Here is a 25,515-nt window from a genome sequence, read left to right as displayed (position 1 = left end):
CTTGTGGGCCCCACCCACTCCTCCGTGACTTCCCGAGACCCGGCTCTGCCAGCGGAAGGAGGGCGGGGGGCGTGGACTTGGTCAGCGTGGAACCCAAAGTGGACAGCCTGGGAACCCAGGGAGCGGCCCTGCCCGAATGCAGCAGAAAGAGCAAGAGCCGGGCGAGCCTGGCCAACGGGTCATTCCGCGGGGAAAGGAGAACAGGAAACGGGAACCGGACGCCGACAGGAGGGGCGGGGCCTGGTCTCGCGGGAAGGAGCGCTCGCGGCAGCGCCGGCCTAAGGGCGTGGCCTAGGCGTAGCCCCAGAGCGTGACCGAAAAGGTGGGACTAGGAGCGTGAAGGGCGTGGCCGTTTGTAAGGTCTCGACGAAGGTGGTGGAGAATGCGGGAGGGATAAACTCAGGCGGAGGAATTACTATAGTTAGAAGCAGGGACGTGGGCACAAGTGAGAGACGGAGTCAGCAGAATGAGTGTGAACACCAATAGAGGCGGGGCCACGGAGAAGTGTACGGAACACAAATAACGTAACAGGAAGGAGAGGGGTGTTTGTGGGCGGAGCGCAAGGACGTACCCCAAACATGAGGGCGCGCCCCATCCGTGGGGCGTAGCTTTGTTGCTCTCGGAGGCGTCACAAAGACGGTCCAGCGGAAAGGAGGGCTGGACCCAGGCGGAGGGCAGGGGCGGGGCGACGGCGGCACGGGCCCGGAGCGACCAAAGCGGAGGTGCCAGTTGGGAGCGTAACCAGGGCGGAGCTTAATGGATTTTTGCGCCGACGGGGGCGTAACGTAAATAGGCGAGATGACGTGACCGGCGTGAGGGGCGTAGCGAGGCGTAAGGGGGCGTAGCCAAGATGGCCGCGCGTATGAACGCATCTTCCCAGTAGCGAGTGCAGGGGTTTGCGCTTAGAGAAACGTTCCGGTAAGGTTCCGCGGAGATGTGGAGCGTGGGCAGCAAGGGGACTAGAAAGGACAGGTACCCTCCCACGTGCACGACCACGCTCTGCGATGAGTCCCGGAGCCGGGACAGCTGTTGACCTCAGGATAGTCACAGTGCCGGCGGGACTCCTCTGAAGAATGGCGGAGAGGGGGCAGGGAATCGCTCCTTCCTTACTCTAATCTTGTTCCTCCACTTTGAGTGTCATTGGACAGTTACACCCTCTTGGAGTTCTGTCCCTTTAGAAGTAGAACAACTGTCCCAAAGAATTTGGGAGCCGAGGGAGTTGCAGTTCCAGAAACCGAGGCGCCTCAAGCTGGGACTTAACTCAGACCTGAAATGTTTATACCCCTGACTATGCCGGAGGCTGCGAAAAGATTCGCAGCCACCCCGGAGCAGAAGGTCAGGAGCATAGCTGTGTCATTTGGGCTACTGTGAGACTTCTGTACTTCTCAGTTCGTTCTTCTTTCCTTTTTCTTTTGTATCCCGTCCCGGGAGCTGGAGGGGAAGAACCTACAAAATACAAACGTTGGTGCCTATGATTCTTTGTGGCAGGAGTTAAAACGCTTTTGCTCTAAGGCTACTGGGAACTCGTTATCAGTTAATAACACCCCGCCCCCCCACACACACCCCTGTTTATTTTTGCTGAGAAAGTTTGAGAAATATGGGGAGATAATGAACATGTGTACACCTTAATTTGGGTAGGATTTATTCTGTCAGACAGTGAAAACCACGTTGCTTTCTGCTTTCCCTTCTTCCTTTACTTACAATCTGGCTATCTCCACTTTGCTATTTAAAAGTCTTGCTGCAATATGGAGAGAAGTCAGAAATCTCTGGTAGGAAGGTGCCCTCCAGCCTACCCATAATTTGGCCGTGCACATCCCTCAGAAAGGTTCCTGTTCGCAGCCTGCATTGGCATCTACAGTGAACCAAAGTTCACTCTACCCACCTTCCCTTTCTGGCCCTGGTAAGGAACTGCACTGTTCTTGAATATTTTGGAAATGAAAACCTTTCCGTTTTCTAGGGCTTTTCTCCTTTACTCAGAGATTGTAAACTCAGCACTGAAATTCACATAAAAGCCAAATTCGGCAAGGGCTCCATTCCTGTGCCTGTGCACACCTGCCACGTAAAAGGTTACCACCACTCGTAGTCGGAACACAATAAAAGTTAAGTGAATTTTGGCGGAAGATAAATATTGTGAAAATCTGAAGGAAAGAGGGAAGTGCATTTCATATCATAGGCTGCACTGGGGCAGCACACAAAACAGGTTAAGAAATATATTTTGAAACCTTTGGCAAACCTTTCCGAAGAACATACTCTTGGGGAAAAAAGTGGGTGAAAGGAGGAGGCTAAGCTTTCTCAGTCAAGACATAGAAACATAACCTCTAAATTTCAGAGAGTTGCAAGAGGCTGACTTCCTTTCTATGTCAGGAGGTGAGAAAATGAATCGTTAATCTGATAAAAATCAAGGAATTTTTTTCAATGTAATTGTAACCTTTAGTAGGTACTTTTTTTTTTTTACTTTCTTTCATATAGCTGAGACATTTAATAAGTACATGATTTATGAATGATTTTAAAAGGTGGTTAGAATATTTTCATCTTTCACACATTTCTAAGTCTACAAAACAGATGAAGAATGTGTAAGTAAAATCTAACAGCATACATAGTCAGTGATAGCAAAGGGAATATAGCACAGAGAGCTTACCTTCCCTGCGACCCATCCAGCCTATGTTACCATCTTTATAGATCAAGGTCTTCTCCCCCTACTCAGATCATTAAGTAGCCATCATGTGCCAGGCACTGTGTCTCTAAGGGATGCAGCTATGATGAGGAAACATATTTCCTACTGCCATGGGGCTTAGACACTGGGGAGATGGAATCATAAATTACCTTCCTGGTGAGGTATGTAATTCAACTGTGATGAACACTGTGACCAAGAAGAGGGCCCTGGGCTCACCAAAAGAGGCCCCAGTCTAGGGAGGCTTCTAGGAAGTGACATTGGATAGGGTCATCAAGGGTTGGGTAGGAATTAACTAGGCACTGAGACAGTAAGTGTGGTCCAGGGAAGGAGGAGCATCTACATAAACACTGAGGCTAGACAGCAACAGCAGTTGGAAAAACCAAAGTCCATGTGGCTGGTGTGCAGAAAGGAGTGAATTGGACATGAGGCTGAGAGGTCAGGAGGGCTAAAGCATCCAGTTTTGCAGCCAAACCACACTCGTTGTTGCTCAAATGGTGACCTGAATAGTTGTCTGAATGCATCTCAAGTAATCACTCTAAACACTTTGAAATCTATAGTGGAGTGAATGAATAATCAAGAAGAAAAGTTTGTTTTTCGTTTTTGACCTTTGCTTACTTGGTTCAGGGATAGCAGATTTCAGGAAAAGGAGATGAAGCATTGAGTGGGGAGTGGGGAAGAAGCATTCAAAGTTAACGTTACCATAATTTGAGAGCACTGTAGTGAATGCCTTGGAAAGCACCCACTTCTGAGACGCAACTGTGAACATGTGAGGGGTAGGGAGGTTATCAGTGCAGCCATTCATGAATATTCAAATTGAATCTACTTGTAGATTAGTTCAGGGTTAACCTTCTGCACTTTCCCCATTAACCAAGGGAAACAGTGTTACACCTAAAATTGTCAGTCACAGGTTATATCTAAGCTTAGATTTCAAAACGACCCATGACTGTTTTGGCAGAATGTGTCTTGGGTTGTTTTTTGTTTTTCTAAGAAATCCAGATGCAGATTGCTTTTTTTTATTCAGGCTGCCTGGAGGGAGCTTTAATCTTTGGTTGCTTCTCATATATAAATATCTTGTTGGACAATTTGGGTATCAGGAAGTGTATATCTTTTTAAATTTTTAAAAAATATATCTTTATTGATTTCAGAGAGAGGAAAGGAGAGGGAGAGAGAGAGAGAGAAACATCAGTGATGAGAGAGTCATTGATCGGCTGCCTCCTGCGTGCCCCCAACTGGGGATCGAGCCTGCAACCTGGGCATGTGCCCTGATCGGGAATCGAACCCCGATTGCCTGGATCCTAAGTCGATGCTAAGCCACTGAGCCACGCCTGACCAGGCTATCTTTTTTAATTTTAAGAAACTGTACTGTAAACAGTCTATTCATTCTTGTGATTCAAGAGGATTGTTTCTCTGGACCTCTAATATTTGCCAACCCCAAGGGAAAGGCAGGGCGCCTGAGTCAGTCATCCAGCCCCTGCCAGTGAGGTGACCAGTGAGTTTGAGGAACAAAAGTAGATAAACTGTTGGCTCTCGTTTGGGCCTCCCTCATCCCCACAGTGTGTACTGATAGTCTGGATGTTGTGGTCTGACTTAGAGGATTCCATGTGATCTTCCATCTCTACAGCTTTTCCTCCTGTGTCCTCCTGCCTCTGGGTTATTAGGTTCCTGCAAGTTCTTTGCCAACTCACCAAGACTTCAAGCCAAAGATGGTAGTGATGAGTAACCTGAGGGTCGTCCTTCAAGCCTCTCCATGCAAATCGCTGTGGGGAAGATTCCAGATTCTGAGGTCCCTGCCAGTGAGGCCCTGCAGCCTCTACACCTGCACTTACAAAACCCGGAACCGAGCCTGTGAGTACCCTGCTGCTGGAAGGAGAGCAGGAGGCTTGTTTCATAACGATCACACGTATTAATTAAGGATTTGTGGATAGGATGTCAGTGGCTTTCCAGAGTGGGTCTAGATGCCTTAAGAACTGTGAGAATTTACTAGTTGTTTCTCTATCTGTCCTCTAAAAGAAATGTGGAAACTTCTTTTTGTCCCAGCTTTACTGAGTTATAATTGACACACGACACGTGTAAGTCTAAGGTGTACCCCGTGGTGATTTGATACACGTGTATGTTGCAAAATGACTACCACAGTAAGGTTTGGGAAGCCCTTTTCTTGACCAGTTTTAACATGTTAAAATGATGTCATGCAGAAATAGGACAAGGGAGATATCCCAGTTCCAAATACTTTGGAACCAGTTTTTTATTGTTTCTTGTTAGCAATTGTCTTTTCATTATGGTTGATCCACAGACTGAATGATTTCTGTGGATCTGAACATTCTGGAAGATGCATGTTAAATGTTTGCCAGCAGTTCAGAACAGTAGCATCACACTCTGGAATACTCTTTCCTGAGTTCCATACTGTAGTTACTTCTGGCTGAGCAACTTGTCAAGTGTGTGTTCTGCTGTAAACACAGCAGATCAAGTGAGGAGCAGGTCTTCACTGTAACCTCTCGCATGTCATGCCCCTGCTTTATGGCCAGTTACCATCCACGTCTCTATGGGGCAGGATTCTCTACTGTGGCACCACTGACAGGGGGTGGATCATTCTGTGTTGTGAGGGGCTGTCCTATGCACTGTCTGATGTTGGATGACATCCCTAAATGTTTCAGGACTGCTGAATGTTCCCTGAGGAACAAAGTAACCCTGGTAGAGAACACTGGGTTGACTGCAAAGGATAATGTGTGTGCAGGTGAAGAGATGAGTTTAATGAAATGGCTATGTGTATTTTATATATTCACTTTTCACCATAATTAACGGAGTTTTCAGATGTTTGCTTCAGTCAAAATTATAGATTTTTAACCTTTTCCTCCTAGGGTTTATTCTTTTTGACTCTATATGCAGATAAGGAAAGGAATTCAGTAGTAATTCTAATCTAGCTAAACCCAAGGATTTGAAACTGCTTCATCGATACATTTTTACTGAGAGTGTATTCTGTTTCCTCCCACATTGGCCATGTTCTCATTAAAATGAACTGCCCAGAGTTTAATACAGTTCTGGTTGCTGGATGTGGCTTCCTACCAGCAAGCCCACATCCTACCCAGACTGGCATATTCTCGACACTGGCACTGTGAGGCTTAAAGTGAAAAAAAAAAAAAAGTTATTTATCTAGTTTATAAAGTTTTGCTTTTTTAACAGAAAGTTGAAAGGTATAAGTCTAAAATCCAATATGCTCATATCTTTAGGATAGTTTTGCTTCTTTTTTGCTGACAAAACGGCTCAGTGCCTCCCTCAAGTGTTTCAGTCTGACCACTTTTAGGATGGGGTGAAGCAGATTGAGCTGTCAATGAAGGAGGAAGATATGGCAAATTCAGAAAGTAGCATTTCACTGGAGCCCTGTGCTCCCTGCTTTACCTTCACTGCCCACCCTCCCCCCAGCTAATCACTGGCTGTAAGCTCAAATTGCCATTTGCTGTTATCTCAAGTAGTAGACAGTAAATGTTGACAGTCTTAACTGTGGGGACTGGTAACATGATAAAATAAAGATAAAAGCCTTGCAGCTATTACCAGAGATGAAAATAAAATGTTTCACTTAGTGTATCATCCCATGCAGTTTAGACTAATTGTCACATTCAAGTAATTTAGGCATGAGAAATAAATTTAATTATGTTAATTCTTAATTTGATGAAATACAAAGACTATTATCCAAATGGAAATAGTATAGATTTGTTATTATTCCAGTGATTTTTTTTTTTTTTTTTAAATATATCTTTATTGATTTCAGAGAGAGGAAAGGAGAGGGAGACAGACAGAAACATCAATGATGAGAGTCATTGATTGACTGCAGCCCGCAACCCGGGCATGTGCCCTGACCGGGAATCAAACACCGATCGCCTGGATCCTAGGTCGATGCTCAACCACTGAGCTACGCCCGGCCGGGCTAGATTTGTTATTATTCCAGTGATTCTTAATTTCATCATCTCCTTACTTTTAGAAGGAAGAGAAACACTTCTTTTTAGGACAACTTGGAATAGAGTGGCACTGTATATATGTAGCCACTAGCCTCATGTATGTATTTATATGTAAATATAAATTTATTAAAATTTTATGGTCACATATGGCTAGCACTTACCATATTGGAAATGTCCATCATCAGAGAAAGTTCTGTTTGACAGGATTGGTCTATATTATAACTGAACTGTATTAGAAAGTTGTTCTGTATTTCTCCATTTAATTGTGTAGAACACAAATAAAGCCTGGAGAACAGTAGATAGTAAGTCCTCACCTAACATCATGGATAGGTTCTTGGAAACTGACTAACCAGTTTTACCATAGGCTCATTGATATAGTAAATAAGAGTTACGTTTCTATGGCATATTTCTGTATATCAATGAGCCTGTGGTAAAACTGGTTTCCTTATAGGTTGTTTTGCTTAAAGTCACAGTTTCCAAGAACTATGTTGAGGACTTAACTTTATTAAAAAGCTTGTTTTGCAGTGTCTTCTTCACAAAGAATTCTGTCAATCCCCAGATAGTATAGGCCAGGACACCCAGCCTATGTTGTCTTTCATTAACTTTGAAGTAGTCTTGAGAAACAGTGGACTGATTAAGAGCCCCTTGGGATTATATTAATGGCCCCCAAGGGTATCTGCAACTACAGGGAACTAACACAGGGCTTTAGTTTCCTGTGTTGATAACTGCATGTGTGTGTTGTGGTTAACTGGGTTCAGCATCACAGTGCCTTTTACAGTCCTGATGCTCTAATAAGGCAGTTTACTATGATCATCCCCACAAAGTCACATGGAGGGTCCCTAGGCATCCAGTCCTGCACTAAGCTCTAGGCCTAGTAGGGTGGTCTTAAATTAGGTAAGGAAATAGCACATCTCAAGTTAGAACACAGTACAGAGCAAAGCACAGGAGAAAAAGCTAACAAGTGTGTAGAGTAACACTCTCCATAAGATATAATGTGAACCCTAGCTAGTGTGGCTTGGTTGGTTGGAGCATAGTCCTGTGCACCAAAATGTTGTAGGTTCGATTCCTGGTCAGGGCACATACCCATGTTGTGGGCTTGATCCCCAGTCGGGGTACGTATAGGAGGTGGCCAATCAGTGTTTCTCCCATCGATGTTTCTCTCTCTTTCCCTCTTTCTCTAAAATCAATAAAAGCATATCCTCCAGTGAGGATTAAAAATAAGTAAACAAACAAGTAAATAAAATGATATGATGTAAGCCACATAGAAATTTAAATACAAATCAAGTATTTCTAATGAATATTTAGTATCCAAATTGATATATACTGTACATGTAAGATAAACAACAGATTTTCAGGAAGTATGGAAAAAAGTGTAAACTGCCCCAATAATTTTCATATTGATTACATGTTGAAAAGGCAAATACTTTTAAATATATTTGGTGAAGTAAAATATTTTATAAAATTAATTTTCTTTTTTAAAAAAAAACCCTTTTAAAATGTGACTCCTAGAAACTTTAAAATTACCTCTGTGGTTGACATTACATTTCTGTTTTTAAGCACTAGTGTAAAAGGATAAGGCAAATAACCCTAAATATGAAATGGTTAAAATGTGAGATTAGTTAAAAAATATATTTTAAATGGAATAAAAAGATAAAGGCAAACAACTATGGGAAATGAACATGAAAGGAAGTAATATTTATGAGTGCTGTGTGACTATACTCTGGCTAAGTGCTTTGTTTATGTTCCCAAGAGGTCTTTGATGGCATTATTATCATCTCTGTTTTTCAGTTGAAGAAAGTGAAGCTCAAGGAGGTAAAGTGTTTTTCTGCCAGGTCACACAACTAGCAACTGGAGAACTGGATTGAAAACCTGGGGACTACACTCTGCGCAGAGCCTCTGACCTCCTACAGGTTCCACAGGCGCAGGCCTCCTGCAACCTCCCTGCTTTGGTCCACTCTGGAGACAGTGTTTTAAGGGGACCCAGGATTTGGTTTAATCAGGTATGGTAAGACACACAAAACATGGAAATGACTGTCACGAAGGAAGGAATTTTATTATACACACAGATCCCTAAAAACAGGAGGCCTTGGCACGCCTTACCGGGCCATGTAGGGAAGCACCAGGGATGATGGTCAGAAAGCAGAGAGAGAAAAGGAAGACATGGACAGAGCCTTTATTGTGGAAGGAATGGGGTAGACAGCATAAGCAGGTTTAGGATTGGGTGCTTTGAATAATTTCAGTGGGTTCTGGGGCAGAGAAGCTGTCCATAGTTGTCTGGTTCCTGGCCCTGGGGTGATTAGGGCAGAGGAATAGTGGCCCAGAGATTAAGAACCCTATAAAGAGGGGGTTGGGATCTAGACTCTGGATTGGTTGGTTTGCAGATGAAAGGCATGTTCCCAGTTGTTTGTTCTCTCTAGGAATTAGCTAACCCTGGGAGGGGCAGTAAGACTACAGATATCAAAGTGTGAAATACAGAAACTGGGAAACGTGGTTATTACAATGAGGCTCCTGGAAAGAGCCCTTGAGGATTCAAGGGCCTGAGCTGAAAGCTTGGCCTTACTGTACTCTGGCTTGACTGACAACTTCAGCCTCTAGAGCTTCTGCGGGCCAGGTGCCAGGGAGGCTCAGAGTGGGGAGCTAATGGAGAACGTGATACCTTTCCCAGCAGACTGTGGGCTCCAGCCCGTCAGCAAACAGGCTGCTCATTTGTTTTGTATCTGCTTTCATTCAGTGCTGTTTATAACATTCTAAATTGTCAGTTTAAGTGCAGTTTCAGTACAGGGATTGTTTTTAGGTAGTCACCAGGTGTCTGATTTTAAATCACATTCTATTGCAATCGCATGACAGAGTGAGATGCCAGTTTTAACATTTTCTCATTTGTTGTTCTTTAGCTACCCAAGCATCATAAAGAGCTAAAGAAATTGGTGGATACTGTGCTATCAATTAAGCATAAGGTAATATTTTTTTCGTAAATCACTTGAAATATATTTTATGTTTCAATCTCAGACTAGAGACAGTAACATGGCCCTTTGTATTGGGAGATGTAATGCACCTCAGTGGATTCCTTTGGTGGGCACTGACCACTCTGGCTTTGCTGCCATGCCACTGAGCACACGAGGACTCAGGAACATAATGGGGTCCCCTCCTCTGCTCCTGACACCTGCTCCTTCTCAGTCCTTGTGGAAACACTCAGAGCAGCCTTCTTGACTCTAGCTACCCTCTCTCAGGCAGGAAGTAGAGAAAAGTTGAACAGAAACTTGGCTTGTCCACCTTTAAAGAACAATTACCCATATCCTTCAGGAGGGATACCTTTGTCCAGCCCCAAGATCAGTTGTTCAATATTCAGAACCCCAAAGGGGCCACTCCCTGGAAGTCCACATATTCTCCCTCTCTTTCCCTCTCCCTCCCTTTCCATCTCCCCCTTTTTCCTTCCCTCTTCTCTTGCTCCCTTTTGAGTCCAGGTTCCTGGCTCCTCCTAATTTGCATTGCATTTTAGAAAGGAGGATGCTATTATCTCTTGAAAAAGGAAGCCTCCTTATTTATGCATCAGCCACCACCTAATGCCTCCCAAGAGTTCAGAGGAGACCACCTGCTGGAAACGCACTAGAAAGGAGGGAGAAAATGGGTTCTGCTGTGTTCCCTCTAAAGAGTGTCAGAAATACACAGTTAATTGCAGGAAAGGCATGGTTGTGATTCAGTCCTAAGGTGCCCAGAGGGCCTAAGGAGCTCCTCTGGACCACTGCTGGTCCCCAGACACTCCTAGAATCGTTGCCTTGTCATCCCATTCCTGTGTGGTTGTCACCATGAAGTGATAACTCAGTGACCTCTTCTCTTGGCCAGGACACCCTAGTGAATTTGGGTCATTTGACCCTTCCTGCCTGATGCCCACCTGCCTGGACTACTGGACATACTCGAGATCCCTGACTACCCCGCCACTCTCCGAGTCTGTCACTTGGATCATTAAGAAGCAGCCTGTAGAGGTTGATCATGATCAGGTACGTTCTTTTTATATATATATTGGGGTGACATTGGTTAACAGGATCATATAGTTTTCAGGTGGGTTTCTGTGTTACAAGATCTGTATATTACACTATGTGCCCACCACTCAAAGTCAAATCATCTTCCATCACCATATATCAGACCCCCTTCACTTCCCACCCACCCCCACTTGTATGTTTTTTCCATGTTTCCATATAAGGAAATTCTAGTCTGCCCCTTCAGAACAAGGCTGGTCTCAAACTTTGGGATCAGTTTTTTTTGTGTGTTTTTTTTAACTGTATCTTTATTGATTTTAGAAAGAAGAAGGGAGAGAGAGAGAGATAGAAACATCAATGATGAGAGAGTAGTCATTGATCAGCTGCCTCTTACATGCCCCCATCTGGGGATTGAGCCCACAACCCGGGCATGTGCCCTGACTGGGAATCGAACCACGATCTCCTGGATCCTAGGTAGATGCTCAACTACTGAACCACGCCCGGCTGGGCTGGGATCAGTTTTTAGCATTGTATAATGCTTATACTTTTGTGTTAAAATATGCTAACTTCTTGTCTAATTTGGGAATGAATTACCAAATGCTTCACTTAACCAGAGAGAGGTGTTAAAAATAGAATGTAAGCTCTTTGCTTTCATTCTTGGCAATGACATATATTTTATTTTATATAAATTAGGTAGAATTTCTGTAAAAATTAAGACTATTTTAAATGGAAAAAATGAAGCTGGAAATAGCTGTGTTTAAAAACTTTTAGTTTCCTCAGGGAATTTTACTATGGAATCTCAGAGTAAAGACAGAACCCAATAATGCCTAAATAGGAATTTTATTCTAAGTTAGGAGTTTAAACTTGGTATTTGTTCCTCCTTTAGAAATTAAGTTTAAGTGGTGATTACTGTGTCAACACACAAAATTCTAAACTATAATAACTATTTTTACTTGTTTATATTAGATTTTTATTGATTAAATTTTTTCACAAGAACAAAATCTTCAAATTCTTTTTTTTGAAGGCAATGTAACAATGAAACCAAAACCCACCAAATATTGAGACCTCTCAAAAAGAGTAAGCAACAGGCCAGTATCTCTCAAGAATATTTAGGACAAAAGAAAGCTAAATAAAATATTAGAAACAGAATCCAGAGTACATCAGAAGAAACATATACTTTGTCCAAGTGTAGGATTTTTTTAGTATTGCAGGGATGGTTTAGTATTAGGAATGATACAGTTATGATTAATACACTTCATCCCCTTAGCAAATCTAAAGGGAAAACTCATATTTTCATTTCCATAGATTCCTAAAACACATTTGACAAAATTCACCATCTAATTTTTTTTTAAAAATTTTTAATAAAACAAAAGAAAGGGAATTTTCTAACTTGATAATCTCGATTACTCTCAACTCAAAAGTAAATAGTATACATAGTGTAGAAAAGGTACCTACTAACTCCATTATTACTAGCATATTATATATTAAATTGAATTAAATTCCAGTAGTAGGCAGTAAAGTTAGATGAAAAAAGATAAAGGAAATTGGAGAAACAATTAGTGGAGTCCCATATTAATTTATAGAAGTCAATTACTTTGATGTATAAAGGTCACAATTAGAAAATATAAGGTAAGAAAGAGCCCTACTTATAATGGAAACTAAAAAATTAAAATACCTTGGAAAGAACTTAACATAAAATGTCAACAAGAAAACTGTAAAACATTCCTAAGGGACACAATTCATACCATGTAATTGAATAGGAAGACATCATAAAGACATCTTTAATGTCAGTATCCCTTAGGTTGTTATTCTCCATAAATTTTATGTGGTCCCATTAAATATACCAATGGTTGTGTTGTGGGAGGCTGCCCTGTGGTAGGCTGTTTAGCAGCATCCCTGGCTTCTACCCGCTGGATGCCAGTAGTACTCCCAAGTAGTAACAAACAAAAGTATCTCATTGTTCTTTAATGTCTATTGCAAACTCACCCCTGGTTGAGCACCACTGATATGTGCTTATCTCCAATATCAACTAACTAATGAAATCCATTACATCTTGCTGCGTGAGAAGAAACAGAGGTCTTCGATAGCTATGAAATGGGTTTTAACTAATCAACATTGATTTACCAGTAAAAGCATATGGGTAATTGACTTACACCTGTAGCTTCCCAGCAGAAGACTGGTTTATCAGACAGTCGTTAGCCTCAAACCAGAATGACACCCACTGGGTTATATTGCAGATAGGATATGTTACTATTATTCCAACGTTCCAAGTTTAGAGAACACAGATAAAAAGTTGAGATTATTGTTTACCATGAGCATCACGAAAGGCACCCACCCAGTCCCCTGAGATGGGAAAAAGAAATGACTTGTCCATGTGTTTTCATACTCCACAATAGTATTGAAAAGCTGTTTCTCAGCATATAACTATTGATCTATTGCTCTGGAGGGTGAATTAAATATGAGATCACATGAAAAGAAAACATGTGAGTCATTCTTTTTACTCATTCGAATTGCCTTTTAAAGTTTATCTGAATTGTAAACGCATGTGGGCATATGTATGCTTCATTTACCTGTAATAAAACAAGAGGTAGTGAGAACTGATGTTGCTTTTGAATTTTGACCATCACAAACAGAAATTTATTAAACCTATAGCAGCTAAATCTACAGTAAACAGTGAAACCATTTAAAATATGTTACTTTGTACATTTTTATGTTTTGGGAAATATATCTGGCTGTGACACATTAAAAGATATCAACTAAACCTTTAATCACTGAATATGGAAAGCTTTTATAAGAGTTTTTAAAAACGCTACACTTTTTTTAAAAAAAATATATATCTTTATTGATTTCAGAGAGAGGAAAGGGGAGAGAGAGAGAGCTAGAAACATCAATGATGAGAGAATCATTGATCAAGCCCGCAACCGGGGCGTGTGCCCTGACCGGGAATCGAACTCCAATCGCCTGGATCCTAGGTCGACGCTCAACCGCTGAGCCACACCCGGCCGGGCAAAAAACGCTGCACTTTTGAAACTAGCATCTACTACAATTATTTAGCACTACTCACTAATTTTCTAGAATAGAAGTGGTAGAGGTTTTTTAAAATGTGTTTTTATTGATTTTAGAGAGAGAGAAAGGGAGAGGGATAACAAGATAGAAATATCGATGAGAGAGAAACATCAACATCGATCAGCTGCCTCCTGCATGCCCCCTACTGGGAATCGAGTCCGCAATCCCTGATGTGCCCTGACCTGGAATGGAACTAGTAACCTCTTGGTGCATGGGTCAGCGCTCAACCAGTGAGCCACATCGGCTGGGCAGAAGGGGTAGAGTTTTAATCAAACGTGATCCTTCACCATTTGATTAGAATGAAATTGATATATAATAAACAATTTCAAGAGGTTTATAATAACTACCCCCAATATTTTCAGAATAATTAGGTAACAAATGATTCTACTCTCTTTAAGCTATCATCAGGTTAAGATATATATGGGGATAAAATATTTTTGCCTTACATGCAAACCTATTATATTTTAATCCAGTGGCTCTCTATCGGGGAGAATTTTGCCCCCAAAGAACATTTGGAAATGTTTGGAGACATTTTCAGTTGGTGGAACTTTAGGGGGCTGGGAGTTCCGTGGCATCTAATCGGTAGGTGGAGACCAGGGATGCTGCTAACTGCCCTACAATGCACAGGACAGCCCCCACAGCAGTGCTGTCCAGTCCCAGATGTCGATAGCACTGAGTCTGAGGAACCCTGTTTTAAGGTAATGAATGGTGCCACTTTCATTGTTCAGATGCTTTTGGGCAGGGGGCCACGTATTCCTTCCTAGTTTCCCAGTATGAGAAACAGCAACCTAGAATCTAGTATATTGGAGAGAATAGTTGGTGCTGACACTTGGTAAATTGGCATCATTACTTTTATTGTTCACATGTATGAATAAACAAGCCATATGTCATATTCTGAGGAAAACCTCCTAGCTGTAGGTACAGTGAGTTTTCTTATTACCTGCTTAGGTACCAATGATTGGGTTCAGTCCTGACTGCTGGGTACAAGCTACTTAGGAATACAATTTACCTTGAAGAGTTCTCAACTTGGACACACCAGTATTATATTGAAAGAATGTAATGAGTTTGCTTTTAATTAACTTTTTACACTGCTTGTGCAAGTGAAGTTTGACTTTGACCCAAGTCTCTTCTCTTTTAAAACTGTTTCCCTATGGTGACTACAGCATTTGACTATTCAAAGCTCTCTATTTATGAAGGTTTCTCTCCACATTGCCACCATCAGCATAACGTCACTTTGCAAACTTCATCAATCTTTGCTTCCCTTTATTAACTCCTATTCTTATTTGGGGTTATTTCCATTAGCACAACTAATAAGTAGGAAGAAAAGGCCAGTTAAAGGCCTAACTAATGCCTCTCTAAAGATTACCATTTAATAAACTTATGGGATACTGGTTAAATGAGAGATCAGTCTACTAAATGTAATATGTAATTTTTTATCATACATATTATAAGCTTATAATTTATTTGCTCTATATTCTGAATTTATTATTACAATAAGTTCATTTATCTTATTAAGATGGCTAATTATAGAGTAGAACAATAAACCTATGATCTTATTTCTAATTAAATCTCAAGATGATTCTTACCATAACTGATTTATTTTACCCTTCCTCATCTACTTTATCTGACTTGCCTAATCACAATTTTACTTTGTTCTTCTGTTTAAGCCATATAGAAAAAAATCTTGTTTCAATTTTTTTTAAAATATATCTTTATTGATTTCAGAGAGAGGAAAGGAGAGGGAGAGAGAGCTAGAAACATCAATGATGAGAGTCATTGATCGAGCCCGCAACCTGGGCATGTGCCCTGACCGGGAATCGAACCCCAATCGCCTGGATCCTAGGTTGACGCTCAGCCGCTGAGCCATGCCTGGCTGGGCTTGTTTCAATTTTTAATATAAAATTTGTACTCAGATTTTATTCCCTTTACATATCCCCTTCTTTTTTAAAAAAAATATGTTTTTATTGGTTTCAGAGAGAGGGAGGGAGGGAGAGAGAGAGAGAAACATCAGTGATGAGAGAGAATCATTGATCCTCTGCCTCCTGCACGCCTCCTACTGGGGATCAAGCCTGCAACCCGGGCATGTGCCCTGACTGGGAATCGAACTGTGACCTTCAGGTTCATGGGTTGACGCTCAACCACTGAGCCATGCCGGCCGGGCTCATATCCCCTTCTTGAGTAAATAATTATTAGTATTAAGTAACAAGACTGAAAATTTTTTACAAGAAAATACTACATGGTTGCAACACCTTCCTCTTGGGACCAGTGAGTTGATTCCCACAAAGGCTGTTTAGGGAGAAAGCCACTTCTCCCCTCCTTTATCCCCAATGGGGTCCTGCAGGCCCTCACTTTCTCCAACATTCTCTAGTTTATGACAGTGGAGCTGTTTGAAAACCCCTTTAACTGAAATGCATGTATATTGCCAGTATCACTGTGCATTCCATTCATACCTAATGCTTAGTCTTTGCACTTGATAAGTATTCATAGTTTGCTTTTAATAATAATGTTGTTACAGATTTTTGATGGAAAATTGGAGTTTGTGGAGCTTTGGATATATCACATGGTTCCAAAAGGTCTAGCTGGAAAGTAAGAATAATTGATTATAGGATTTAAAAAGTTTTAATATTATAAGGGTTGCATTTCTCTTGGCCTATCAATATTGGAATGTTGACTATAACTCAATTGACTAATCATAATCATAAATTGTATTTCTAAGAAGCCTAAAACTTTTGGAAATTAAGTATCTTGAGGTACATTACATTTTTTTCTCTCGTTCCTAAACGGAAAGGAAAAATAAAACACTTTCAGGGTCTGTCATAAACAAGGCTTTGGAATATTTTTGTTTTCATCCTGATATTTTATGCTCTATTTTAAGATGCGAAAATCTTATGAAACTAGGATATTCAAATGGCTCATCAAATTTTATAGGTTAATTAACAGCCATAACCATTATGAACTTTGGTTTATTTTTTACAGGCTAACATTTTTTTACTTCAGTGAAAGTTAATCACTATTGCTTGGAAGCAAAAATTAGACTGAATGAGTGTAATTTTGCCAGTGTTATATTCCTACGGTGGGAATTTAAAGGGCAGTTACTTAAGTGGGATGTATGTGTGCCTGTCTCTCTGTGTCTCATCCTGTGAATGAAGACCAATAAATCATACTGACTTCCATGTAGTAAAAGCAAGACTCACACCGAATCTTCTGATATTTCCTTGTAGTTGTTTAAATATTTACACTGTGTTTTGGATGTTACATTGAAAGTTTTTCATGGTCTTGGCAGACAATGTTTCTTTTTCTAAACTAAAATCCTTGCAGCTAGAAAAATCTAGTAGGACTTTTTGGTCTTTAATCGACTCATAGGCTGCATGTTGGAGTTTACCCAGAAGTGTTTAGCCTTGCCCATATGTACTTCCTCTGCCAGCCTTTATAAAGAGGTGACAGGGGCATTGGACCACTTTGGTTAGATGTTTTCATTTTCATAATACAACCTTAAAGTACCTTCCTCCTTAAAGCATATGAATGAATCAGTATCTCAGAGTTTCTGCCCTGAAGTTGTGGCCAGTGACAATGACCTTGTACTCTCTACCACATAGGATAATTCTCAACACCCTATAATGAGAAATGTCGATTTGGGAGGGCTGTAAAAGACCTGTATGCAAGACCTCTATTCCTACAAATCAGAGATTCCAGATAGGTTGTCGCTTGCAGCCAGTCACCCATCCTGCCATGTTAATCACAAAACCTTTTCCTTCTGAGTATGGACTCAGCCACAAAACTTCACAGCATGGTTATTCAGGCAGCTTCTATGAATGAATCAGAGTTAAAATGCAAGTTGAAATCTACTTGCCATCCTGGGTAGCAGTAATCTAAATGGTACCCTGGATTTGGCCAGACCATTCAGGACTTGTATACTTTGCTCAGCTGCACAGGAAAGTTTGGATAGTATGTAGCATTGATTTAAAGCACTGTGTTCTGTCTTTGTAGCAGTGGTATCCACTGAGGGGGACTGTGATTCCTGATGACACTTATTTCCCACCTAGCTCACATCACCTTTATGAGGGATCAGGATTTCTCTTGATACTAAAAATAAAGAAAAAGTGTGCTCAAAATATATCAAACAAAAACCCTAGCTTTTATATCTTATGAACACAGGAAAACTTTAAAATGATTGTCATTCTCTCGATGGGCATTCAGAAGTTTACAGTCAAATTTCTGGCCCCCCTTGGACAAGGACATTTTTCTCTGTGTTCACAAAGAAAAGTTCAGGATCCAGTGGCTTGCCTACTTGCTTATCATTGGCTGTGTTGTTCTCTTTTTTAAAAAGTTCCCCTTTCCTTGATTCCTTCAACTTTGTCTTTCATCCAGTATTGCCTATATTTTCATAAGTTGTATCAAATCATTTGTGAAGTAAGCTATTGCTAACTACATAAAAATTAGCACAGTAACTTGCACAGTATTTAGTCTCATTTCCTGTTATTTTTAAGGCAAGAAATGAATGATATTTAAAACATTTTATATAAATGAAGCAGAGTTCTCAGGGTCAGAGTGAGCCTGGTGAAAGTGTTCTGTTGAAAAGTTGTTTTCTCTGTGTTCCTTCTAGTGCAGCATTTGTGAATGTTCCCACTGTCTTTAAGGTAGAAATGGAATTGAGGGTGGGAAGGGAAGAGAAGGGAACTGATACGTGATCTTAAAATCTTTATTGCTGGCATTTGAAAAATTATATGTAGCCAATCTTGCTTCTATGGAGGGGAAATGTAGCACTCCACACGAGTTAAAGGGGCATACAGTCAGTGATGATTTATTGATAATTTATTGTGTAAGGGGCTGTAGTTTGTACTGTAAAAGTGGCTTCCTATGTTTTCTGGCCAAAGATATTCCTACTAATCAGATCAAGAATACCTGTGGTTACTGTCAGATGACAAAACAATTTAGTAACGAGTTTGATGTCCTTTATTCAAGGGAATACAATCCATGGGTTGGGAGAGGACAGTGCCTTACAAGCACAGGAGTCCTCTTCCTGAGGGATTTTGGGCAAGAGTGAGTTTTATAGATATTAGAAGAGGCAACATGGAAATAGGACAGGATGGGCTAGGAGGCAGGGGTTTTCCTTATAGGGCAAAGCAGGTTGTATTTTCTAGGGTAGGTAAGCTAGCTAAGCTGACTTGGACAGTTGTGATTGGTGTGTGTGTTGAGTTTCCTTGACAGGTGTGTCCCGTAAGTGCAGGATGACTTAGGTTTAGATTTGTGATGTGGGCTGGGCCACTGGGGTGACCCCATTTTGTGGGTCCTGATATACAAATTAACTTTACCATTACCGTGTCCTTTGCATCTATCAACCTCCTTAACACGCCTTCCTTTGTAGTAGTTTCTTATTGTATCAAAACCCAAGTTGGGGCAGCTTCAGTCTGTAAGCTCCTTGAGGTTTGTCTTATTTGTCACTGGAATATAGTACTTGATAAAGATGGTTTACTTGATAAAGTGACTGAATGGCTAATGGAGAGCCCTTGTCTCAGAAGTGCCCATTTAGATATTTCTGGACAGGAAAGAAGGCTGGTTATAACTTCTTCAATTTTTTTTTTTCTTCTGGACTTAGAGTGGTAAATGGAGGGAGCAAGGGTAGCATGGGTACTAGACTTATTGGAGGTGGTCACTCCATAAGTTATATAATATATCTAATCACTATGTTATATTCCTGGAACTAATATACTATTGTATGTCAACTGTTACTGAAAAAATTTTAAAAATCCCTCGCCCACCTTACTCAACTATTTTGGATCTGATGGCCTGCATACTTAAATGCTAGTCTTATCATTGGCTGCATTATTCTCTTTCCATTAAGTCTTCCTTTCCTTGGCTCCTTATTTTTTTTATCTAGTAATGCTTATATTTTAGTAAGCTGTCTCAAATCATTTGTGGAAGAAGATTAGGTAGAACTAACTGTATAAAAATCAACTCAGTAATTTATAGAGGCTGTATTTGGATCAATTTCTGTGAGTTTATTTTTCAGGCAAAAATGACTGACAGTTGAAACATTTTATAAATGAGTCAAGGTTCTCAGGGTCAGGGTGTTGTGTTCAAACATTCTGTTCTTTGTCTAGTGCAACATTTGGAATATTCCCACTATCTTCAAGCCAGACATGAAGTGGAGGGTGGGAAGAAAAATAGTAAATATGCTATCATAAAAAGTTTTATTGTTGACGTATGAAGACATAAAAGTAGCAAATCTTACTGCCAGGAAGTGGGGAAATGTTCTCTTTCTTCACATGTGAAAATGGGAAATATCCAGTGAAGATTTATTGAGAATTTATTGCTTAAAGAAGTGTACTAAGTCCTATAAAAGTGGTTTCTTGTTTGGTACCCAAAAGCATGACTAATATTTTGAACAATAAAAAAAAAAAAAAAAGACCTGTGATTACCAAATCCTTTCCCACCTGGCAACCCCTTGTCACATGTCTCTTGTATTCTTGTTATAGTTGTCACATCTAAACCCAAGTTGGGACAACTTCAGGCTGTAAGCTCCTTGAGGCTCATCTTATTTGTTAGGGGAGTTTGTACTTAATTATATGATTTGAATGGATGACAGAGGGACTTCTGTACGGGGGTAGAAAAGCTGGTTATAACCTCGTCTGTCACCTTTTTCTTGTGGACCCCGAGTCGTAAATGGGGAGAGTAAGAAGGCAGGCAGAGTAATCTCTGAGCTCACGCAGGGCTGCGACCCGGCTGCCTGGGAAAGTTCGTCTGGAGGTGACGGCAGGAGATACAGGAGTCGCGTTTACCCCACGCATCTGCCTGAGGGGCTCGAAGGAACCGCGGTGCAAAATTTGAGCTCAGAGCACGTGAAAACTGGCTTGAAGAAACTCCGGTGAAGCGGACATGACAACTAGCGGGAAGGAACATGGCTGCAGGAGCGGCCCAGTGTTTGCGTTTCCCTCCTGAGCCGCCGGCTCTTAGTATATCCAGTTGATGGTTGGAAATAGGAAAAACTCGAGGAAAGCCATTTTTTAGATTAGGCTCTTAAGCCTGCAGCCTGACTTCACCCGACAGAATGACGCCAGCGCTCAGTTCTCGGGCTCCGGAGGGTTGCTCTGGAGACAAGTTGGGGGGCCGCCCACGCGACACCGAATTCCTGCGACAAAGTTCCGCCCGGGAGGAGGGAGGGCCGGGAGCTGGGCGGGGCAGGAGGGGCGAGGCCCCGGGGAGCGTGAGGGCGTCGCCGTACCGAGGTGGCGGAGCCGGCGCGGGCGGAGCTCAGGGGCGTGGCCCGGGGAGAGGGGAGTAGCTGGGCCGGGGGCCGGGCGAAAGGCTGAGAGGGGCCCCGTCTGGAGTGGCGTGGCCAGGGCCGCGAGGAAGGACGGGGAGTGGAGTGACCCGTTACGTGGGGCGTGGCCCTGGCCGTGGAGCATGAGGGGGTGTGGCTATGATGGCCAAGTTTGCAAGCCCCAGTCGTGGGACTAAGTAAGGCTCGCGCTCCTGGGAAAACGCTCAGGTAAGGGCCGGTGGCCGAGCCCAGTGGGGACGACAGCGGGGGCCGGCCCACTCCGGGAGGGCCGACCTTCCTCACCTAGCACCGCACCGCCGGGTCTTGGACCCCGGACAGCTGTGTGCGTGTATCGCCACGGGGCCCGCGGGCGACGGGGCAGGCTGGTAGGGCATCACCTTCGCCGCCCCCCTGCGCAGCCCTCTTCTACGGGAGGCGCTAACCGGATGGCTGCACTTCCTTTAGGGTATTTGCACTTGATGGGAAAACAGCTGCCCCGGGCAATTTGTGGGGAGCGTGAAGATAGTTCCTGTGGAGGGAGTGTTGATTGGGTGTGAATAACCCAAGAAAGTCCACGCTGCTGTGAAATAGCTGGACACGGGTAGGGACTGCAAGTCTGAGGTTGCGGTCCTACCAGCTGAGGCGCCGCAGGCTGGGACTGACTTGGCTCAGTATTGTATTTCTTTCCTCCCCCGACGATGCCAGGGTTTGTGGATGGAGTCTCAGCCACCCTCCACCCCGAGGCAGGGGATCAGCATCACAGCTGTGTCGCGGGGACAAATCTCAGCCTTCTGCACTCCCAGTTCCTTCTCTCCCTTTTGTTTTGTGCCCTGCCCCAGAATTGGAGAACCTCTGAAATACAAAAGTTGATGGCTGTGACTCTGGCTTTCAGTGTTAAAATGCTACTGCCTTGAGGCTAGTGGCAACTCATTAATATTCATATACTGTCCTCCCCGCCCGGATATTTTAACTGGGGAAGTTTGAGAGGTACAAGAAGTTAATGTGTACACCTTAATTTGGATAGAACTTGTTCTCTCCCAGCTACTGAAAACCACATTGCTTTCTGCTTCCCCTACTTCCTTTACTGATAATCTGGTCACCTTTATTCTGATATAAAAGTCTTGCTGAAATGTGGAAAGGAGTAGCCAGATTTCTCTGGTGAGGGAAGCTGCCTGAGACTCTCCCCCTGATCTGCCCCTGCACATCCCTCAAAACTGTCCCTGTTCTTGGATATGTTGGAAATGGGAAAGCTTTCAGCTACATAAGGTTGTCCTCCTTTATTCAGCTAACTTTTACATCAGTACCAGGACTGAAAGGCCAAGAGGGCTGCAAGGGCACCATTCTCTGTGCCTGTGCGCACCTTCTTGGAGCCAGTGGGGAGGCTGTGAAGCCTCATGGTTGGAATGCAGTAAAGACTGAATTGTGAGTGAATGAGTAAACATGAATATTTTAGAAATCTGATGGTAGGAGGACAGGCCCCACTTGGACAGTGAGTTGCAGCACACTAAGCAGTCACTAGAAATGTGTTTTGAAACCTTTGGCAACCCCGGATTAGAAGCATACTCTGAGAAAAGAAGTGGGTGAGAGGAGGAAACATAACCTCTAATTTAAATTTAGAGACTTGCAAGCTGGCTTCCTTTCTAAATCAGGAGGTGAGAAAATGAAGGGTCATTCTGATAAGAATCAAGGAATTTTTTCAATGTAATCATTACCTTTAATAGGTACTTTTTTGCTGTCTGTTTTGCATACCTATAAGTGACTTACTCAAGCAGAGTTCAAACTTTGTCATTTAATAAACAGGTGATTTATGAATGATTCAAGACTTTCAGAATCTTTACTTTTTCACACATTTCTAAGTCTGCAAAACAGCAGATAAAGGATATGTTAGTAAAATCCAAAGACATACATAAATAATTAGTGATCACAAAGTAATATAGTACAGAAAACTTAGCCCTCTTGGGCCCCATCCAGCCCATGGTTCTGCAAAAATTAATGTGAACAGAATCACTTCAAAATGGAGTCAGAGCTGTCATCCCAAAGGAACGACCTTGCACGTCTTACTCCTCAAACCTTTGGATTGGGCCTATGGCATTGTATCCCATACAGCTGTTTGCAAAGCTAACAGGAAAGTAGATGAGACTACATGACTGAAAATGAAAGACATTTTTTTTAAATATAACTTTATTGACTTCAGAGAGAGGAAAGGAGAGGGAGCGGTAGAAACATCAATGATGAGAGAGTCATCGATCAAGCCTACAACCCGGGCATGTGCCGTGACTAGGAATCGAACCCAGATCGCCTGGATCCTAGGTCGATGCTCAACCGCTGAGCCACACCCAGCCATCCGGGCAACATTCTTTGATATTAGCATCACTATGCTAGCTCATCTGCATCTATAGAAATTCCTTCCTTAGCTCATTAACACTCAAAGAAATTCCTTCTATTCCTGCACTTGTTCCCCTTTCCTTTCTCATAAAAACCCCTTGCCTTCACCCCCTAATTGGAACACTATTTGGGTTTCTGCCTGAATAGCTATTTTTTTAAATCTCAAATAAATGCTTGTTGCCTCTCACTTTAACCATTTATTTTTATGTGAGCAGCCCCATCTTTAAGGACAGACTTAAGACAAATTTTCTGTGAAATCCAGTAATGTACGGTAGTAGTTCATTGTTATATATTATGTTTGATAATTAAACATTATTTGTGATTTCACAAGCTTGGATTTAATGAGATTCTGGGTAAGTTTAAATAACCACTTCTGTAACTTTCAGTGTAAAAGAGGGGATTGGCTTTAGGCTTGAATATAAATGATCTCATGTATTGTTACAGGTATTGTAGCCCAGCATTAGCTAAACTGGTTTCTGTTTACTTGGATTTTCCCCGGAACCCTCCTCACCCCTGGCCTTCCATGCCCCATTCCTTCCTTGATTGCATTTAACTGTTCCTTCTCCATCTCTTGGCTTCCTTAATCACTGTATTTTTTTTTTTCGGTCTCCCTCTATACACCTGTTAACTTCTGTGGGGAGGGGGTGTTCCTTCTCTCTCTTGCCTCATAGTCTCTCCTTAGCACCAGAGCTGCATTGCCAACTCTCCTAGACCTTCCAGCTGTACCTTGGACGTCAAATCCAATATGTAATTAGATGAGGAGCTCCATCTCTCCCTTCCCACCTGCACCTTCTGCCAGATTCTCTTTCTCTGATCAGGGATTCATGCTCACCAGCTGTAGAAGCCTTTTTCAACTTCTTCCCTTTTCTCTCCTCCAGTTGTTGAGTTTTGTTACACCAAAATGGCGATCTCTCAAATGCAAAGTGCCTTGTCCATCTCTACTCCCACTGTCCAGTTCATTGCTTCATATTCTCCGATTGAATGATTGGAATTTCATTCCAAACTCCACATGCCAAACTCTGAGCTACTGATTTCCCACCCCAAACCTGTTCCACACACTATTGTCCTCATCTCAGTTCATGGAAACTCCATTCTTCCAGTTGCTTAGGCCAAGAGTCTTCCAGTCATCCTTGACTCCTCTCTTGCACATCTTACTGGCTGTATTTCCAAATTGTAGGCAACACCCAACCACTTCTTACCACCTCCACTACGACATCGTTAGTTACAGCCCCTGGATTATCCTCAGTGGTCTTCCTGCTTCTTTCCTGCCTTCCACGCCAGTCAGTTTCCAATAGGGCACCCTGAATAGTCTCTTAAAAATATAAATCATATTATGTCCTTCCTCTACTCCAAAAACTTCAGCATGTCCCCATTTTGCTTAGAGCAGTAGTTCCCAATCAGAGGTGATCCCTCTTCTTCAAGGACATCTGCAATATCTGGAGAAGGTGTTGATTGTTACAATTGGAAGGAGGGTGCCACTGGCATCTAGTGGGTAGAGACCAGGGATCTCACTCTAAATTCTGCTCTACTTTCCATTGAACATATTTGAATTTAATTGTCTCTACAACTGACTTATGTATTAAATTGGCATTTATTCTCTCCCTCCCCCTACTAAAATGTAAGTTCCACAAGGGTAGAGACTTTATTTTGTTCTCCAATGAACCTAGAATGATGTCTGGCATTTAATAGACATTTGATTGATGTCTTGATGAATGAAAGAATAAAAGAGTGATGGGACTGAATGAAGAATGGTTGAAGCAATCACCTTGTCACTGACTTTCCTGGTTCCACTCTTTGCCCACTCCCATCCATCCTGCACTGTGCTGACAGTCCTCAGGAACCATCAGTGCTTCCTCCTGTACACATAGAATAATTCCTGAAAGCCTTCCAGTCTCTTGGGAATTTATATTCTCTGAATTAATCTCAAATTCCCATCCTTCTCTACCTTCCATTGTGTCCCCTGGGCATGTGCTTGGCCAACACCTTAACAAATATTCATAACAGACTTGGGATTATGGGAAGTTCAGATACATTTGGCTTTATTACAAAAAGAAGGATTTTGTTTTTGTCAAAAAACACAAAGTCATCTTTAGAGTCAGTGTCTCCTGCAGTGAGGTCAGCAGTACTTTTAGGAGACAAACGGAAGTTCAGACTTCCAGACCACTATGTGCAGCCCACTACTGGGTGGGCTTTGTGAGGAGGACA

At 42.2% G+C, this 25,515-nt stretch overlaps 1 protein-coding gene and 1 long non-coding RNA gene across 3 annotated transcripts in view; both read left to right on the top strand.

Moving 5' to 3' along the window:
* Window positions 1-846: 846 nt before the first annotated feature.
* LOC148090646 (uncharacterized) lies at window positions 847-9,744 on the top strand. 2 transcript variants are annotated; one of them, XR_015716469.1, is made up of 4 exons: window positions 847-918; window positions 4,333-4,519; window positions 8,413-8,624; window positions 9,516-9,744. It is a non-coding gene; the product is annotated as an uncharacterized LOC148090646 (long non-coding RNA). The 2 variants fall into 2 exon arrangements; XR_015716468.1 differs by lacking the exon at window positions 847-918 and having other exon boundaries at window positions 4,309-4,519.
* Window positions 9,745-10,486: 742 nt separating this feature from the next.
* Window positions 10,487-25,515, top strand: part of CA5B (carbonic anhydrase 5B) — a 42,320-nt gene continuing 27,291 nt past the window's right edge. Inside the window, exon 1 of the mRNA XM_087813320.1 lies at window positions 10,487-10,619. Within this exon, the coding sequence (XP_087669446.1) occupies window positions 10,506-10,619 (114 nt within the window). The 5' untranslated portion in view covers window positions 10,487-10,505. The remainder of the gene's footprint in view (window positions 10,620-25,515) is intronic.

Source organism: Miniopterus natalensis, chromosome X, assembly GCF_054644295.1.
Source record: "Miniopterus natalensis isolate mMinNat1 chromosome X, mMinNat1.hap1, whole genome shotgun sequence".
Taxonomy (NCBI): domain Eukaryota; kingdom Metazoa; phylum Chordata; class Mammalia; order Chiroptera; family Miniopteridae; genus Miniopterus; species Miniopterus natalensis.
The sequence above is the reverse complement of the archived record's forward strand: the minus strand, read 5'-3'. Positions and strand labels throughout refer to the sequence as shown.